This window comes from Schistocerca serialis, chromosome 2 (assembly GCF_023864345.2).
Source record: "Schistocerca serialis cubense isolate TAMUIC-IGC-003099 chromosome 2, iqSchSeri2.2, whole genome shotgun sequence".
Classification (NCBI taxonomy): domain Eukaryota; kingdom Metazoa; phylum Arthropoda; class Insecta; order Orthoptera; family Acrididae; genus Schistocerca; species Schistocerca serialis.
In genome coordinates, this window is record NC_064639.1 from 864,057,518 (window position 1) to 864,077,987 (window position 20,470).

The 20,470-nt window shown below is 39.7% G+C and overlaps 1 protein-coding gene and 1 non-coding gene across 3 annotated transcripts in view; one reads left to right on the plus strand and one right to left on the minus strand.

Moving 5' to 3' along the window:
* Positions 1-6,661: 6,661 nt before the first annotated feature.
* Positions 6,662-20,470, minus strand: part of LOC126458171 (mucin-17-like) — a 309,041-nt gene continuing 295,232 nt past the window's right edge. For both annotated transcript variants that reach the window (XM_050095041.1, XM_050095040.1), the window contains exons 7-8: positions 16,623-17,083; positions 6,662-8,127 (exon numbers count right to left, since the gene is read on the minus strand). In XM_050095041.1, the coding sequence (XP_049950998.1) occupies positions 7,290-8,127; positions 16,623-17,083 (1,299 nt within the window). In that variant the 3' untranslated portion in view covers positions 6,662-7,289. The remainder of the gene's footprint in view (positions 8,128-16,622; positions 17,084-20,470) is intronic.
* Trnat-agu (transfer RNA threonine (anticodon AGU)) lies at positions 9,162-9,233 on the plus strand. The gene has a single exon. It is a non-coding gene; the product is annotated as a tRNA-Thr (tRNA).

The window sequence follows — 20,470 nt, forward strand, 5'->3', positions numbered from 1 at the left end:
GTCACAAGAGAGATGCTCTTCTGTGGCTGGAGAGTGTGTATGTGGAGGATGGTATGTGACTTGGGAGACAAGGCACAGGAGATCTGTTTCTGGGCAAGGTGGGTAAGACAATTTCAGTCTGTGAAACTTCAGTGAGAACCTCACATGAAGGACAGTTCGCTACTGTAGATGTCTTTTCTAGAGTGACTAGGCTGTACAGAATGGACTTATTCATATTGAATGGGTAGCAGTTGCTGAAATGGAGGCACTGCTGGTAGTTGGTAGGTTTGATGTGGGCAGAGGTACTGATGGAACCATCCATGAGGTGGAACTTGACATGAAGGAAAGTTGCTGTTTGGTCTGAGGAGGACCAAGAAAATCAAATGGCATAGGTGTTGTTCTGGAGGAATGTGGATCGGAGGTTCTCACCTTCAGTCCAGATCATCAAGAAATCAATGTATCTGCACCATGTGAGGAGTCTGTCATTGTGAGTGGCTAGAAAGGATTCTTTTAGGTGGCCCATGAATAGGTTGGTATAAGATTTACATTGATATGACTACTCTACAATATAAATGGATGGATAAAAATCTCCTCACCAAGTGGCGGCAGGAGAACACACACACAAAAAAAATTAAGTTGAATTAGAGAATTCAATTTAGAATGCTAGCATCAAATTCCAATGAAAACCATATGTACCATTCTAAAGTTACATTTAGTGAAAATCTTAAAAATATGGTTTTGAGAAAAACATATTTAAAGTTTTGAGTTACAGCACACATGGGCAATTTGCCGTATCTTCAAAAGTCTAATTTTGGTGCACGCTTTTGTCTCAATCTGTCAGGCAAAAAAAATTGACAGTTTGTTAGAACTACATATTTTTCAATTATTCTATGCATGCTGATAAAAAATACATTGAAAATTACTTACACAAAATTATTGTGCTACATGTCCAATAGCAGGGCAACCCAAATTCCTGTCAATGATCAATGTTCCAGCTGCAAGACGTCCATCCACTTGGTGCAGCACTTACAGGGTTGTTCAATGTGGGCGCACAATTTATTTCTTAAAGTCAAAAGTGTAAGGAATAAAACTTACCAGATTTAGCATTACTTTTTATTTTACTTGGGGGGGGGGGGGGGAAATCATGAAAATCACTTATATGACCAAAGTTGCTTCACTTCCCTGTGAGTATCCACTTTCAAATAACTTGTGTTGGCAGCTGGTGTTTCTTCAAATTCTGATATAATTACTGCATCTACTTCTGTAAGGGAATTTTGGAAAACTGTGTTTAGTATCTCCATTTTAGTGGCACTGTCATTGGTAAGATTACGATTACTATTGTGCACTGAAGGTACTGATTGTGCACTACTGCTGGTGAACTTCACATACAACTAGAATCTCTCTGCAATTTTTGCCAAATTTCAAGAAAGAGTTTCATTGGGGGGATCCATTAAAATCACCCCACATTGACGTGTGTATTTGCTTTGAGCTTCTGTAAAATGTAGGCAATTTTGGAGATCTTGTATTCCCTCGAATCTGGTATGCTTTTTCATTGATTCAGCAACAGTGTTCTGATCTGGTTCAAATAGCATCGGAGATCTATTCCATCTCTTATTAATTTACTTGGTACAAAACTCGAAACTACCTTCAATACTATTTCTTTGAAATTAAGCTACATCTGGTCTACACCTACATACATTAGAAGGAATGGAGATGACCTCTCAGGAAGGCATCAAGTGAACTTCTATCTTTTTACTCTAATTTATATGGTACTGATGGCTGTACTGTGGATTTGTTTGTAGGTGATGCATTTGAATGAGAAGTAATTGTGGGTGAAGACAGCTGTTCAAGGGGACAGCTAAGTATTTTGTAGATTTATAGTCAGTTTGGCATTGGGACAGGTAGTGTTCAATGGTGGCAAGACCAAAGGTACTGGGGATTCTGTTGAAGAGGGAGGTAGCATCAACCATGTTCAGCAGGGCACTGGGTGGCAGAGGAAAAGGATCCGTGGAGAGGCAGTGGAGCAAATGGCTGGTGTCTTTTGTATAGGAGGGAGTATGGGCAGTAGACTGAATGTCCCCAAGGAGAGGGAGGGAAGGAGGGGGGGGGGAGGGGGGGGGGAGAGAGAGAGAGAGAGAGAGAGAGAGAGAGAGAGAGAGAGAGAGAGAGAGAGAGAGGAGGTGGGGGGGGGGGGGGGTTGCAATAACCAGCCAGAATTGGGTGTTGAGTTTACGCACTTTAGATAACACCACAGCATCATCCCCACCCCACCCCTACATTGATATCCCTGCCTGTTGACCAATGCCTCCTCCAAGTGGTCGGTAGCAATATCCTATTTCATTGCTATTATTATGTACTGAATTTTTCACTGTTTGACTTAGTTCCTCAGAAAGTAAATCCAAAATAAACAAATAAACACTACAGTACAGGTGAGTCAGCAGAGTCCTGTCTCATTCTCATTTCTGCTCAAAGAAGAGCAGTTATACATATGGGGAGATTCACTTTGTCTTTAGAATGTTAAGACTGATGAATAATTTATACAGGTGAAATACAAATAATGGTATCTGGTGACAACAATTCAATGTTCACCATATGTGTTATAACTAGAGGCCACACACACACACACACACACACACACACACACACACACACACACACACACACACACACAAATGTAATGAAAAATGCAATGAGTATATTAATTTAGCTAAAAAATTTATTCAAAGATGGTGTTTCTTATTTACAACAATTATAAATGTATTTCATTCTCAAATTACATTTGGTAAATGATCAGCAATTCTCTTTAAAAAAATTTTGTTGGTTTTGTACACATGTAACACAAGATGTAGCTCAGATTACGAGACACCTTCCCTGATAATGTTGGTAGGGATATGAATTTCCCTAAACTCTTAACTGTATTCCATGATGATTACATTCATAGTATGAAAATCATGATGACATTTTCGCAATATCGGGATCAGAATGTGGATTTGGCACTGCAGGGACCACATTGTCATCTCCATTAGATTGCACAGTTGTTAATAAATTCATACATCAGTCATTCTGAAAATGCCATACAATGTCACAAAAAGGTAGTGCCTTCAAAAAAATCTTGCAATATGCTCCATAAGTAATTGTATCTAATGTTCATGGCCTTCAAGACTGGTGATATTTTTGTTACTGTCAGTTCTTTCTTGTTTCCACAGTCTCACACATGTTCCAACACACATTTAAAAAAATGAAACTCACTTCTCAGTTAAAAGCACAGATTAAAACAAATCTTCACATTGCTCCTTTTTTCCCTCTCTTTTATATGCCAAATTTTTCCCAGTGTTAGTTCTTCACTTATCCATGGAGAGATGTCAATGATCAGAATGAGTACTTGCCAGCAGAGTGAAATAACTAATATTATTGCCTGAAAACACTGTAATATATAAAATAAGACTGAAAGTGCAGAAGCTGTACTCATCTGTTTTGTACAATCCTCTCCCTAAAAATTGAAGAATTAGCTTAAAATATCACATTTGTTACAGTAGCCCCCAGAGGTTGCTTAGAGGAATTGACATCCCCAACCACCACAACTGCAATGACACAGTACTGCCCACAGCTGTGTAGCTGGTCAGGAGCATTTTTTTCCTTATCTCCCAAAGCAGGAAAATCTGTTCGAGTGATGTATCAGGATCTTCTGCTATGGATGACTAGTTTTCTGTTACCAAATGCATATTCCAGTGTCATGGAGTTCCTTCCCCCTCCTTTCTTTAAAAAATGTATCTCTATTTAAAACTTATCACTGAAACAACTAATTGCAGCCCAGTGTCTGGAGACACTGTAAGGCAGCCCAGTGACTGGAGACTGTGTAAGGTGGAAACAACTTTATGTAGACTGAAAAGGAGGAGGAGGAGGAGGAGGAGGAGGAAAGAACTGAATAGTTTCTCACAACCGTTATCTATTTATTCATATTATTTAGTCTCATCTTTAATTTTAGGTTTCTGGGACACTATAAGCAACAGCCACTCCTGTCTTCCATTGCAAAAAAACTGAATGACCAGAATACTTTGTGATCTCAATCTTGGTTTGCATACTTCACATTTCTAATGAAGTTCTGCAAATCGAAAAGGCTTGGCAGATAGCTTTACTCAATCAAGCTTCATAAACAAAGTCACTGCATAGGGACACCATTTCATTTAGAATTTTCTCCAGACCTCATGATAAATTGATTCCTCGTGTGACAAACAAATGACATTTAAAAGCATTTATTTAACGAGAAACATGTCACTGTAAAGCTAAAATGTTTTTATACAAATACTGAAAACAGCAAGATTGGTCCTGCTGTTGCAAGTGACCTAATAAATTAATTCATTCATCATCCAAGGAGAAAGGAATATATAAAATTAAAACATTTAATATAATGTGAACCAAGTAATTGATTGTGGTTGTTCGCATAGTTGAATTTCATGCACTTATTGTTCATTCTGAATATTAAATGATGATGTGTATGTTTCACGTTCATATAAATGTTAGGTGGCACAAATGAAGAATGCATATTGCTGGTATAGAGCTCTGGTAATGTTTAAAAATTGTGAATGAACACACAAAAGTAACATGAATATTCTGAAACATATATGCCACATTTATAACAAAAGTGCTTAATTTCTTAGTAAAAACTGGTGGTCTGTATTTCGCCACCTCAAGTTCGGTGAGATGTACTGGACATAGAGAATATCAACCCTGAAAAAAGGATACTAGGAGAGAGCATAAACAATTGCAAAAGAAAGAAAAATATCACTGGTCATTAAGATGAAATCCCAGATGACAAACTGAAGGCTCAGAAAAGTGAAAAAGAATACTCTCTCTCTCTCTCTCTCTCTCTCTCTCTCTCTCTCTCTGTCACACACACACACACACACACACACAAACAGGTGAAATTTTGAGCCTTTGTACAAATCCAACACCAATTTTATAATAACTAGGCAATAGAATTTAGCTTCCTTTCTCATGGAGACACTGAAGGATCACGGTTTAACACGTGAAGAATTGTTGCCCTAGCTGTCCTTTCTAATTCAAGTTGCAATCGGGTCCAAAGCCACAGCAAATTGGCTAAATAATAACGTTTTGTCACATTGGCTGTCATTGGATGGATTAATTTTTTTCCCATTTTACTTTCATTGCCATGCAGTTTCTCCTATGGTGTGTACTATATCACTGCTGTTCACAGCACCCTTCATGGCATGAATTTATAATTGTGAATTCTGGCCAACAGTACAATACAGTATCAGACTGAGCTGGCTGTCTTAACACTAGCCAAGAACCTCATCATGCAAGGATAACAAAAAGCCAGTGGAAGGTTAACTTCAGTCTAACTCAAGCCAGTTACTCAAGTCAGAATTTCACACTGGTGAATGTATGATACTGCACATTAAGCTTGGGTCCGTTACTACTTCATAAACTTTTATAAGGAGTTACAGCATATATGCCCATTAGATATTATAGAATCACTTTGTGTAACTGGAATATAACAGAATCAGACCAAACTACTACTTCATGACTTGTAAGTGTCAGTAATTAACAACATTTATTTGGGCATCACTGCTGACAATGATAGAATTAATGAATACATTACATTATTGAGTATTGAGTTAAATTATTAATGTTGTGCTGCTTGTGATTACAAGTTGTGGACTAGTATTTGTATGATAGAGCCAATGAATCATGTACATTGATCTGCAAACTATACGGATCTACTCGTAAGAAGAGGGATAAATGTTGTGTGTCTGTGATCAAACCCTATGATATCAGTAGAGTGTCACGACAATTCAGTTAAGTATTACACGTTACTACAGCAGCATGTAGGGTGAACTTGGAATGATACATCAATTTTGATGGATTATATTATACAATAATTTAAAAATGGCTCCACAATTGAAACTTTGGAGCAATTGAAGCAAATTTTAATATCCAATGGAGACAATGTGCCAGAATGTTATCACTTTGATACGTTCAAAATTAACCAAATGATTATTATAAGGCATGGGAAGTTAAGCGATGGCAGCAATGTACTTTATCTCAAAATACATGGACAGCAGCAGCATTTTTGCACATTTAGTTCATCAGTTACTCCAAGACTAAGGTGTGATTTCTACTGCCAAGCTACAGAAAAATTAGTGGAGGATATCTGGATCCTTGATCAATGGAAGCTTGTGTAGTTAGCTTACATCAAAAGTTTGATGAAATGGGAGCAGTTTTGAATAAGATGATATAACCTTCAGAACAATTATGTTTCCTTCAAGTAGTGTAGTTCACTGAGCCAAACAATTTTATTGTTGGCTCTTTTATAACCATGAAGAGCACCTACGATGGAAGTCAGAGAGCGAGGAATTGAAAGTTCATGTCCAGTCAAATGACTCGGGCAGATTTCTTTCTCTCTTACTGAAGCCAAGCAGTGCACGCCAGTTCAGAAGAGTTCTGGTGAGACTAACCGACATATGCTTATCCTCAGGCTTTGCTGCAATGGTTTCTAAAGCTACGACGAGTAGTCAACATTTAGGCTGTAAAGTCACTATCATTAGGATAATTTGAAAGCGAGATGTAGAACATCTGAAGTGAGAAATTTATCATTTGGTGCTTTGTCTTGAATGTGAAAAAAAAAAAAAAAAAAAAAAAAAAAAAAAAAAAAAAAAATCCATGGCACAGTCAACTCCTTTGTTAGTCGACACATTCCAACCGTCTGAAACGCAGCTGGAGTACCAAACCTCCCTGGCATCTCTCAAGTCTCTGAATCAACTTTCTGTTCCACTGTGCCTAAAACATTCCAGTGACAACCTCCACAATGTGTCCAAGCATATATATATATATATATATATATATATATATATATATATATGTTGTACTGTGCCAAAATCAAAATTAAGGACAAGTAAAAGTTTAAAGAGTGATGAATCAGGCCACACGATGTGCACATCATATCAAGTAGGGTAGTGCTTCCCTAAATGCTTCGGACAATACAGACAAAAAAAGTATAGCACACAATGATTGGCAACCAATTTAATGATAAGAAAAACAATTTCATGGAGTTGGTTTTGTTTCTCTGTACACTCATATCAATGGATACCTCTTCCTTATTAGTTCATGAAACACTGATCTCTTTTTTTCTAAAAAGATCGACTAGAAGAAAAAATGTGATGCAAAAAGTCTGACAGAGTACAGTCAACAGATGGTCTACTTTTGACTGCTCACAGCTTTTGTATGCACAGAGTAAGAAGCAACCAGTTGAGAAAGGCAACAACAGAGCATCTGGAGCTATGACACGGTCATTAACTCTTCCTCGTAAGCCCCAGAGCTTCCAACACATTGTCTTTGCCGTCAGACAACCTGGCAGCAAGTGGCAGCGACAGGGGAGGTGGCGACGGCGTATCCGGCAGGGATAGTGTCCAGTCCTGCGAGTGCACCTGCACAGAGGCACGTGTGTCACGGGGGTTGTCATGTCCGTGGCGGAGGGCTATGTGCCGTTTGAGTGTGCTCTCGGTGGAGAGCACACGCGAGCAGCGTGGGCAAACGAAGAGACGGTCGAGACGCACACGTGCCTCCAGCATCAGCTCACGCTCTGTCACCTGTGGATGGTCACCTCCACCACCATTGCGTGCATAGTTGTGGCTGCGGTGCAGTTCACACGCCCCGTTAACGCGATGCAGGCTCAGCAGGATGCGCGCACTGAACCGCTGCTGGCAGTAGCGGCATAAGTAGCGGGCAGCACGTGCAGATCGTGATGTCAATAGGGGAGTTCCCACCATCAACTGGTGAGGGGCAGTCACCGAGGGAACTGACTGCTGAAATAGTTCCAGGCATGCTGCAGATGCCTGAACAGAAGATTTCGGAGCACTGCCGGATGACTGTGTCTTGGGTGACAGCAATGACAAAGGGCTTCTCTCAGCACTGTCGCCTCTGTCCTCACTGCCTTCTCTGTCCGTTCCGGAGGCCTCACCCCAGCTGAGATCGAGGTACCGCCTCTTCCTGTTGTAGTACCTCCGCGGAGGCACACCGTTGCGGTGTGGCACAGAGAACCAGTCTACGCTCCCAATGCTGGACGCTGGGCTGGGAGTGCGCAACCGACGTTCACCACTCTCTGCCGTTGCCTTGGATGGCAGCTGCGATCTGCAATACATCAGTGTTCTTATTATTCCGTCTCTAAAATGATGGCCAAGAAAAAAATATGGAGTTTAATAAAACTGCCCTCAAGAATTTTTCAATCTCATAAAGATAATTAAATTCATTAATGCTTTTTTTTGTCATCAGTCCCCTGACAAGTCTGATGCAGCCTCACACGATTTAGAGGTACTGCCTTTGACTAGTAATAAAATCCCCGTTTCCCACTGTTTAAATTTTGAATAAAAATCATGACAATGGCCAGAAAGTCTGATAGAAAAAGTCACCCCTCTTTTTGCCACCGTTCATGTCATAGAGAGCAGTGCAACAAATATAGGTTCAGGGTGCCCTTTTGCTTTTGGAGTGGGGAAACAGCTCCTAGAAGAGGATGAATCAGCAAAAATCAATGCAGAAGGCTAGGAAAACCTCTGCATTAAACACACACACTGTGTAGCCACAGGAAATGTGGTCTATAATTACTTTACTACTATCCAATGATCCATATACATGATGCCTCTTTCATCAAAGACATTAATACTGTCAAATGGAACTATATGGTTCCAGAGACCTTTTAAAGTCTGAAACATCTGTGATGTACATATGCAGACTGAAGTGTGATGAAGGCCACGATTTGAACCCTGGTCTCATGCTCACTAAGCATATGTGCTAACCACTAGTCACTCTAGCAGAGTAGCTTTGCACAACTGCATGGACTAGCCTAGCATGCTTCCCTCCCCAGTTCAAATTCCCATTCCTGGCTTTGGTAGAGATTTTCATTTGTCACTTCTGTTTGTATATATACATCGTAGATGTTTCAAACTTTTAAAGGTGTCTGGAATCATACAGTCTGATTTGATTAAAGCACTTATGCGTGGGCTTAAGAGAGGATTTAATTCAATGCTGGGGTGTTATTCCAGTTGGGGATCCTCTGTAATGCTGTTCAAGTTTAGGGGGAATATCGAATGGATTGGAATCTGATTAGGATGTTTTACTGGGGAGGGAGGCATGATAGGGTAGTCTGTGCAGTTGTGCAAGGCCACTGTGCCAGGGTGGCATAGTGGTTAGTGCATCTGCCTAGTGAGCACGAGACCTGGGTTCAAGTCCCGGCCTTGGTACAAATTTTCATTTAAGATTCAATCTGCATATATACATTAATTTTGAATAATGAATGCTCATATTAAAATTCCAAAGAGTATTTGAGATGTGATTACGGACTACTTGGCAGTAATTAAAAGAGAATAGCTCTTTCAAAACTGACCCTCTTCAAATTGTATGAATTATGAATTTTATGCACAGAACATTGTTAATTTTAGAATTTCTGAAAAACAAAAAATGCAAATATTTGGCACAGTTTTCAACACATAATTGTTAACTTCAACATTTCTATAAAATTAAGTAAAACTTGTAAATTGGAAAGAAAAGTATCCTTCATGATGGTAGTGTTAGTTAAAATACACAGCTGCCCATTAAAATTGGAGCACTAAGAAGGCAGCAAATAGTGAATCTGTATTTATTAAGCTTGTGCACTACAATAAGAACAATGATCATCACCATCTTTGTTTTCCAGTTCTGACTGGGTCTGTTTAGAATGTAAGTCCCTTGATCTCTTTCTGTCTTTCCACCATGTTTCTCTCTGTATTCTGTCTTAGTCTTCTCCCTCTTCTTCACACATTCCTTCAATCCAGCAATCCATCTGTCTCTCAGTCTTCCTCTATGTCTCTTGCCTCCTATCATCATTTCATGAGATTGTCTTGGTGTCCCGCCAACTCCAGTTCTTTTAACATGTATGCACCATTTCAATCTTGTCTTATGTATGGTCACTTGCATGAGCTTCTCCTTATTTCTTTCACCATCTCATTCCTTAATCTATCCCTTCTAGCTGATCTACCCTACTCATGTGCCTTTTCTTCATTATTTAAATTTCCAATATGTACATGAGTAATGGGGCATAATACATTCGATATGACACTTGCTTATTATGAAGGTGGTTTCAAAAGTTCTCAGAATCACCATGAGAGATCAGTGCTATTGCAACAAGTTGTTCACATGATATTCATTGGACTGTTGGCTGCAAACACACGCCACATCAGTGCTCTCATAACAGACCTGTGGCAGTGACATGGCTCTGTTGTTGTTCCTGCATAGTGATTTGTGATGATGGAAAAAATTGAGATTCGAGGAGTGATTAAGTACTTCACAAAGAAAGGTATGAAAGCAGAAGACATTCATGCTGATTTCCAGAATACACTGGCAGATTCTGCTCCTTCATATTCAACTGTTGCCAAGTGGACAAATGAATTTAAATTTGGTGGAGAGAGCTTAGATGAGGATCCATGCAGTGGTCGGCCAAGATGTGTCACTAGTCCAAAAATCATTGCAAAAGTGCATAAAATGTCACACAGGATCTGCAACAAAGTGCATGAAATTGCTTACGCTTGCCAGATGTCATCTGAAAGGGCGCATCACATTTTAACTGAAGAATTAGAAAAGAAAAAATTATCTGCAAGATGGATGCCGTGACTCTTGATGCGTGCCTGCACATATGTGCCGTCACCGTGGCAAAATTACACGGACTAAGGTATGCATTGTTGCCACACCCTCCTTATTCACCTGATATGGCTCTCTCAGACTTCCATCTCTTCCCAAAACTGAAAATTTTTCTTGGTGGAGGAAGATTCATTTCAAATGAAGAATTGATAGCTGGAGCTGACAACTATTTTACAGGCCTTGAGGAAACCCATTTTTGAGGTGGGATCAAGGCACTGGAACATCGTTGGACCAAGTGCATTAATCTACAAGGAGACTACATTGAAAAATAAAAAAAAGTTTCAGTGATGTAAGTACTTTTTTTCTATTCCATTCCGAGAACTTTTCAACCACCCTCATATTTGGCAGTACATCCTTACTCCAGATCTGGCTTCTTAAACTCTGCAGAGATCCATGTCCTAGCCTCCCTCTTTCATCAATCTCCTTATGATTCCTCCCATTATCTTCTGTTATGCCCCCAGCTACTTTAAACTTTCCACTTTCTTTAGTATTCGCCCTCTGATACTAATGTCTGTTGCTACTCTCATCTCATCCTCTTTGTCATCATCACTCAATTAAATTGAAGGTGATTCGGGGGTATGCAAGACTCAGAATTTTTAGTAAGCAGAGTTGCCACCTTGGGCAGCAACAACAGTTCTAACTCACTCAGGCACTGAATGGAACTGAGTTCGGATGACATACATGGGTACGTGATTACACATTGTCTCAAACCTATGCCAGAGTTGCGTGCCACAATCAGATTTTTTTCAGTGGGTGTGGGATCTGGCGAGTGTGCTGTCAATCAAACATCCTCTGTATAGGTAGATCAGGACACCACAGTCAGCATATATTCCCACATTGTATTGTTCAGACATAACATTGTGGAGACTTTGAAGATATAGCAGAGCCACTGGCCTTAATGAGCCAGAAATGTAGTGGTTGTTGTGCACATTATCAGTTATGTGAATGAGAGGTGATCATATTGAGTACTCAATGGCACACAATGTCATCACACTGAGTGCTGAGCCCATATGGCAATGACAAACGCAATCTGGCAATGTTCGGTTTCCTCAAGCCTCCACACATAGACACAGCCATAGTGACGCAGTACACAGAACTGGGAATCGTCAGAAAAGACAGTGAGGTCTCTCTTCTGTGTCCTGTGTTGTCATCAGGTGCAACACTGCTGGCTCACCTCTGTCTACTGTCACATCGAGAAACAAGACGCTGGCAGCTACGAAAAAAGCTTTTATGGACAGATGATTTATGTTAAGACAAGAGCTTACTTCCTTCCTCTTCATCAACACTATCACTGACACTTCGATACTAGCATGGTGGAGCAAGAGTAATGAGGCATATGTAAGATGGGCTTACAACTACGGACTGCCCCTGACTGGATTCATCAGTATGGTATGCTAAAATTGTGTCCTTGTATAGTATTATAAAGCAACAAATTAAAAAGCTATTCTCCAAGATTTTGCATCTTTAAATTTTGTCAATTCTAAAATAAAGATGTGTCTTAAGGAGTCAAGGCAAAGATATGATAGTGCAATAACAACTATACCCGCATCTGAAACCAATGTTTTACTTAAATTCTGGAGTGTTTCATTGACCTTATTATACCAGTTTTCAATAATTGTTCTGTGAGCAATCAAGCAATGGAATGGAATGAAGGTGTTGAAAGTTGTAAGATCCAATTTTCTACTGTTGTTGTCAAAGCTGCCAGCAACACTTTGTTCAAGCAAAGTACTTCAAGTGTTCAGGAAAACTTTTGGCATGTGGTTCCACAAAGTTGCCACCACTCATACTGCCAGGCTTTCTTGCCAGTGCATGTGGTATTCACTAGATTTTTCTAAGCAAGGATGCCCTTTTGCAAAATCTGCAGTGGACATTGTAAGGATACAACCCTTACATGGGCTGATCAGCCAAAGAACCATGTTATTCAGTCAGAATGCATGTTTTGCGCAATATCATCATCATAATGAACAACAACACAAATCTGAGAGCATGCGAGTGCGCGCGCGCGCGCGCGCACACACACACACACACACACACACACACACACACACACACACACACACACTAAAATTAGCTACACAAGGCACCTACAGTTGAGACTCGTCTAGAGACATCGCAATGAGCTGGTTTGTCCCAGGAGAGTGTAATAAGACTGTTGCTGTTCGACTTACAAGGGAAAATCGCCAACTTGAATTCATATTATAAGGAGAAAAAAGCAAGATATCAGCTCCAGTAATCGACCCTGTGCAAAAATAAATGTGCGCCACAATTCTGATAGTATGCAGTTATGACATTCTGAATTTGCAGCTTCTGAACTTTTCACGGGCATCATTTGTTCATTTCCTCCATCTCACTGCATCTGTCTGATGCCCAAGAGCAAAGTAGTTTTTAGAGGAGTGACAGCCAGCACCCTCCTATTCATGGCATGTTGAAGGTTAGGGAAGATTAAGGGGTAGCGGGTCACGTCTGCCGAACGTGTTTTGAAATGTTGTTTGAGAACACATAATATGTCAACGTCATGCACGTGTCTTCTATTTTAACTATACACAACTCAAAATCATAATTAATATGCCTGAGCAACTGAATAATATTATAAAATGTAGTTTACAGTTTGCAATTTACAAATTAATCATGCCAATCACATTGGAGAATAGCACAAATCCTGCCAATGTATTGCACTTCAGCAGTGTCAGCTCTTCAATTCAAAGAAATATCAACAATGTTAATCCTTAAACAGTGCTACACTACTTCTTTAATCATGCACTCATTCATTTCATTAACATACACTCCATTCTGAATCACGACATAAAAGTGTTTGAAGCAAAGAGATCTCTGACACCTGTTACATATTAGAAACACTGTGAACAAAGCACTATTACTTATTGGTTTACTGAAAATTACGAACACAAACCCGTTATTCACTATGCTGTACATTACTACAGGCTCGGACATTAGGTGGTTGCAACTGGGTGAAGCGGGTGACAACTGGTGCCACGAAAGTTTAAAAGCTGTACATTCAGGATGTCATAACTGTGTGTCATTAAAGTTATGGTCAAGATTTTCACTTACGGTCAATTGTTGGGGTGATATCTTGCAAGCGTGCAGTTTTCTTCTCAAAATATGTGGTCAAGTTGGTGGTATTTCATTGTTGGTATATAGTAACAGTTGAAATCTTCGGATTTTTAAAGATCATGAATTTGCCTATGAGCCTTGTGCTTTGCACAAGGCTCATAGCCACCATGTTATTAATGAAGAGAAATGCAAAGTTTCACATTTTGTGAAATGGAGAAGTATGGTATCCTTTGACTACCAGATCAGTGAGTCACAACTACAGTCAGTCATATCATACCCACATTTTGGAGTAACAATATGTGGAGAGGTCTACAAAATGGAAATCACATAACACTCAATAACACTACTGTATTTACTCGAATCTAAGCTGCACTTTTTTCCCGGTTTTTGTAATCCAAAAAACCGCCTGTGGCTTAGAATCGAGTGCAAAGTAAGCGGAAGTTCTGAAAAATGTTGGTAGGTGTCGCCACAACTAACTTCTACCTTCAAATATATGTAGCGCAACACAGGTATGCTTTGCAGGCACCAAGATAAATGCTGGCACCAAAACCTCTGTATCAGTAAATAAATTAAAAGAAAAGGTAGAAGAATGTAAACATTGTGCCATGTATTCTTTCGTGTTTGCTGCTATCTCATTTAAATCCTGTCTGCCTAATAAACTACGAAACTAGACCAAGACAACAGCAAACGCGGATGAATATACATATCATGTCATGTTTATATTCGTATTATTCTTATGCTGAATAGTGATACAGTCAGAAATCAAGCACGGCAATTGACTGAATTTTTAAATCTAAGGTGACTAATTTCTGTGCAGAATGTAATGTACTAAAGAGGCGTCTGCAAAGATTTTCAAACGGAGAAAAATTTTCGTTGAACTCTCGTTCAGAACATCCATCATACACAGCTATTATTTGGTTCTTGTTGGTCATTATCAGAGAAAGCAGCAGTGTAAGTAACAACAAATAGCAGTCTCTTGCCATTGTTTCGCTAATGAGATAATTCCTCTCTCTTTTTTTTTTTTTAATTGTAAGCAGTGGTAGCGCACACTAAGCAAGCCACGCCACGAGCGGCGACAGGCCGTAAACACTCGTTATCAGAATGCAACAAACAATGCATGACACAGTACAATAATGCATTTTCAGCGTGGAGTGACGTAAACACCTATAACAAAGAGAATGGCATTTATCAGATCAAAGCAAAATAAGCAATCGATTCAAACCAGACGAAGCACGTGAAAAAGGAAGGGTACCCGTATAAATACGGACGGAGTGCCTGACACATAGCAATGGCTACGCGGTAAAGCTTAACTGTTAAGCTTACAACTTGAACCAAACTACTGTAGCTGTATCTTCATCCATTCGACCTCAATTGTGTTTCACGTTACAATGGACCAACTTTGTTTCGATTTGGAGGAGCGGTCTAAAATTTTTCTCTCACCTTCAATTTCGAGTCTCAAATTTCAGGAGCAGCTTAGATTTGGGAAAATTTTTTTTCCTTGATTTCGAGTCTCATTTTTCAGGTGCAGCTTAGATTCGAGTGCGGCTTATATTCGAGTAAATACGGTACTTTTGCCCAGACTGACAAGTAGGTTTTGGGAGGATATCAGAGAAAATGTTACATAAATTGGTGTAATAAATTTCACCCTCAATACAATACTATGAAAAGGAAAGTTGCTACTCACTATACTGATGCTGAGTCACAGACACGCACAACAAAAAGACTGTCACAAATAAAGCTTTCGGCCTGTAGGTCTTCGTCAAAAATAGCGCACAGACACGAGCACTCACGCAACTCGCACACACGTGACTGCAGTCTCAGACAACTGAAGCCGTACTGCACTCTGAGACTGCAGTCATGTATGTGCAAGTTGCATCTGTGTGTGCGTGTGTGTGTGTGTGTGTGTGTGTGTGTGTGTGTGTGTGTATTTTTGATGAAGGTACTACTGGCCAAAAGATTTATTTGTGACAGTTTTTCTGTTGTACCTATCTGCGACTCAGCATCTCCGCTATATGGCGAGTAGCAACTTTCCTTTTCATAATTTTGTTACATTCCATCCTGTGTTTTCCACTGTTTGATTTTCACCCTCAATACAGTTGTTGGACTTGAAACTTGACCATTTTGAGGGCAAGAAAATATGCAGTGAATGCAGACTGAAGACTTCATCTCATGCAGCTAGGTAGGAGTGATATCATAAACCAAGCGAGACTGGTGCAGTAAGTTCCACACTCCACAACAAACAATGGTTATCAATGGACAGTTGGAGAATGCTTGTGGGGTTAGAACTGCTTGAATGTGATCATGTCTGGAAGGTATGATTACCTACCTCTGTTTAACTGAAATAATTGTCTAATTTAATTTATGTCAAACCTACTTCTGTTTAGTTGTACATGGATGCTAACGACCAATCTATTTTGCAGTCAAACACAAGAGGGGCAAAAATGAAACAAAAATGTTGTGTTTTGCTTTTATAGTGGTTGTTCTTATGGCTCTGAATCCGTTTAAGTCTTTCTGAGAATTTAGTTGGTATTTTGTGGTTAAATTAATCAATCTATTGAAAGATCAAGACCCTAGTAGATAAAGATTTATGAAACTGAAATAAAACTGCGCAAGGCACTGTTTTAAATTCAATATCACTCTGGAAACAGAAACAATTATCACATGAAAACTCGGTTTTTGTTCAGTGGTAAACAGTAACCTTAATATAGAGTGAGGGCTCTTAAATCTCTTAACACCTTACAGTTAAAGATACTGAAAATTTTTCATGGAAGTATGAGTGTGAACTAGAGCCTCTTTGTGCTCAGAAATATGGTAGTATGCAAAATAAGTGTGATATACATGAGTTCCAGCACAGTGATATTTCACATTACTAATCAAAATGCTCTTACCTGGACTTCTGCATGTCAACTCCATCAGGTGGCGTGAGGAACGGTGTGGGAGACAACTTCTCATTCGCTGGAGGAGTGGTGCACTGCACAAGTGGGCCAGTGGAGTGCGGGCGGTCGGTGCGGGTTTTTGTGGAGATTGCAGGTGGCAGCATCGGTGGCAGAAGGGACGGGGAGTCGGGAGGAACCGGCCCCACAGATGGCCGCTGAGGTGTCAATACAGGAGGTGAGGGCGTCGTCACGGTGGCAGATGGCACAGGCGGAGATGTCGCAGGGTCACGGAGCGGTGGCTGTGGCAGCTGGGTGCACTCTCGCAGAGCGACCCGCACACGCTCAACAGCGTCCTGTTGAACGTTGCGCCAACGCTCCACCTGCGGCTGCTCCGCCTCGCCTCTGTTAACTTTGTACATTGTCGTCACTGGATGCGAATGGCTGCCGTAGTGCTGACTCGCAGCCTCCATCTCCTGCAAAACACTACTGCCTCTTAATCCAGAAAAAGCACTTTATCTGCAATCACGGTTCATTACACAAGTCACCGTGCAGAGCACAGCAGCAAGATTGTCTATTATCTAATGACCTCATCTACATAACATAACATAACATAAACAACAATAACTTCATAAATCAAAGTGAGAAAACATACACAAGAACATAAGCAAATAGGACAATCGAGGCAGATGATCTCAATATCCAGCTTGGGGATTGGCATATTTATGGAATTCATTTTAGCAAATTTTGAGGCCGATGGCAAACACCTATACAAAGTGTGGCTATAGAATAATGGGACTGATACTGTCACAGAGTACATACACATGAGCCAAAGATGAACAGCCAATATCTGTAAAGCATGAAGGCTTCTCAGTCAAGTGCAGCATCTCTGCTGTCTGCAAAAAAATCAGTGTGGCCATGGCCTTTGTTTGTGTAAGAGCTGTCATTCTGTTTTTCCAGAAAAATGATAAGTGGACATATCTTTTTTTTTTTTTAAAGAAGTGTATGGCAAAGACTGTTTGTGACATATGCGAGTTTATGAGTGCTTCAAGCGTTTCCAAGACAGTCGAGAAGATGTTGAGGGTGACTTATGACTGTGATGCACTTCGACATCTAAAATGGATTGAAGAAGAAGAAGAAGAAGAAGAAGAAGAAGAAGTGGAATCATCTGATTTGATCTGACCACTGGTTGTGTATTTGATCGATTCCTGAAACTATAAGATCAACAAAGAATGTGTAGCGCAAATTTTACATAACCAATTCAACATGAGAAAAATATGCGTGAAACTGGTGGCAAAAAGTCTCACAATTGAAGAAAAAGAAGCTTTCAAATTCTATTACAGCATGGTATTTCTCAGACACTGATATCATTATGTTACACACTGCCAAATGACACACTACAATTTGGAGCTGTCTAGTGACAGAGGTTTGCAACTTGTGTCAGCAACGCAGAAGTTGACTGAGTAATACGTGTGATGCATTCGCACTTGAACCAATGCTGAGAACAGAATAAAAAAATTGGAGGCATTATTTTTCATCACACCCTTGGGCATAATTGATTTCTCAGAAGCATCAATATAAAAACACTGTCCTGATTCAAAAACAAACTAAGGTATCATCCATCCATAGCTTCTTCTTGTAGTTTTCTGACATTTTGATATAGCACGTTTAATATGTTTCATGACTTCAAACTGCAAATTGGTGATGCCTTTGTTATTAAATGTGTTAATAATTGGTGCAGCTCTTCTATGGCCACTGGTGGCCTTGCGGCAGTCAACATGTTAAGAACAAGTTTAATTCTAACTTCACGCTGTTCAATTAAAGTGTCATTGATAGTCACCACTTCCCAACATAGTCATTTGCTCCTTACTTCCTTCTTCTTTTGGCAGATCTCTGGGTCTGTGTGTCTGCAAGATTAACATTAAAAATAATATCTGAAATAGTATCTCACTTAGTTGCTATTTTTGTCACAAAGCTTAGTTGCTCATAACACAGGTAACTGCTGTTCCATTTCTCATATAACTGTCCACAGTAATTTGTTCGAATGGCACTGAAATATATGTATTTTCTTTACATCAGCAATTTCTCTAAAATACTGATCATTTCCAGCAGAATGACAATCTCATAAACACATCAGCACATTAAAACCAGTCCCTACTGAGAGCACAATGCACTGTACAGATACTGCCTCTACAGTGAAACAATGTTGCTGCACCTAACAGCCAAACTGGTAATTTTGTTGTGATGGTTTGTGACCACTTTTAAATGAAAACATTTATCAGTATTGATGTGGTAAATTTACTCAGAATGGCAGATGGTGAAAATTTATATAGTGGTCAAGGACTCCTGGTGTTTCATCCACAAAATACCTGTAAGGAAAAATTTTATTGAATTCTTCAATACTGCAAGCCCTTCCTTTTAATTGTTCCTTGTGTTTATGTATGCAAAAGCAAGATTCATTGCCCATTCTATGAAGAATGTAATTATGAATTCGTTGTGGCTTGGGTCTTGTACTATTTTGGACCATATTTCTCAGTCCTTGTTTTTACATTTTTTCCTTTTGTTTACTCCTTTTCATTCTTTATAATTTCTCAAAGAAAACTATGTCCTGGAATTTAGTAAGTACTTAATTTTACATGTTACTTAGCTTATTTTAGTCTTTCCCTCCTTGTGGTGGCATGTCTTCCTATATTCAGATTCATCTAAAGATTTTGTGTGTGTGTGTGTGTGTGTGTGTGTGTGTGTGTGTGTGTGTGTGTGTGTGTTTTACAAAAATGTCTATAAAAATATTAGAGCTGTACACATAAAATCCAATTACTTTCATTTATTGATTGAAAATTATCTGCTTCAGCACCTAGTTCCAATAAAATCTGAAACCACATACAGTAAACAACCAACTCAACTTCAAACACAGTTTGATCGTCTACAAAGATTCGGCCTCCATTTAAATATGCACAAGATAGAGTACCTCAGAAAGTTCCATCTTCTTGAACTATTTAATTAATGAAGCTGGATAAATTCTGGTGGATAAATTCTGATATCTGAATTCTTAACAACAGAGTGACAGCTGTGTGAATGAGGATGTCTGAGCAAGAATCAAAGCAACCTGAATGCAATTCAGAGACATTACTGGTGTTCTTTGTGATAAGAAGATGCCTATCCACCTAAAATCAAAGTTATATCACACAATGGTGAGGCTTCTTGTATTATATGGCATTGAGTATCAGCCCACACCAAGAAGTGCCGCTCTCTGACTGCGTGCCCTGGAAATGCAGATACTAAGAAGATTATTAGACACTTCTCTGCTGAACCTCATCAACAATACAACAGTCTGACAAATAGCTGGAGTGGCTTCAATAAATGAGAAGATACAAGAATGGAAAGTTCATTGGTATGGACACATCATATGGACACTGCATAGCTCAGTCATCACTCAGGCTATCTTCTCACTGTTGAAGGCCAGAGGCACCAATGAAGACCTGAATTATGGTGGCTGTACAATTAAACACAGATCTAAGAGCAAGCCTAAATCCAGAGAGAAAGAGAGAGAGAGAGAGAGAGAGAGAGAGAGAGTGTGTGTGTGTGTGTGTGTGTGTGTGTGTGTGTGTGTGTGTGTGTGTCAGGTGGGAAGGGGGGGGGGGCATGTGATGTGCACTTCCACTGGCTCAGTAGCCTAAGTCTTTCAAATGGATACTTCTTTGGTGATGTGTGTGACCCCACTCAACTCCTGTTATCCTTCTGAGAAAAGGTGACCTACAGTTTAATATGGAATCTGGTGAATCTTCATGTCACCAAGAGGTGAATGCTACATTCAAGACAGACTGAAAAAGGGCATTTTCTGACTGGGATTCAACACCATGACC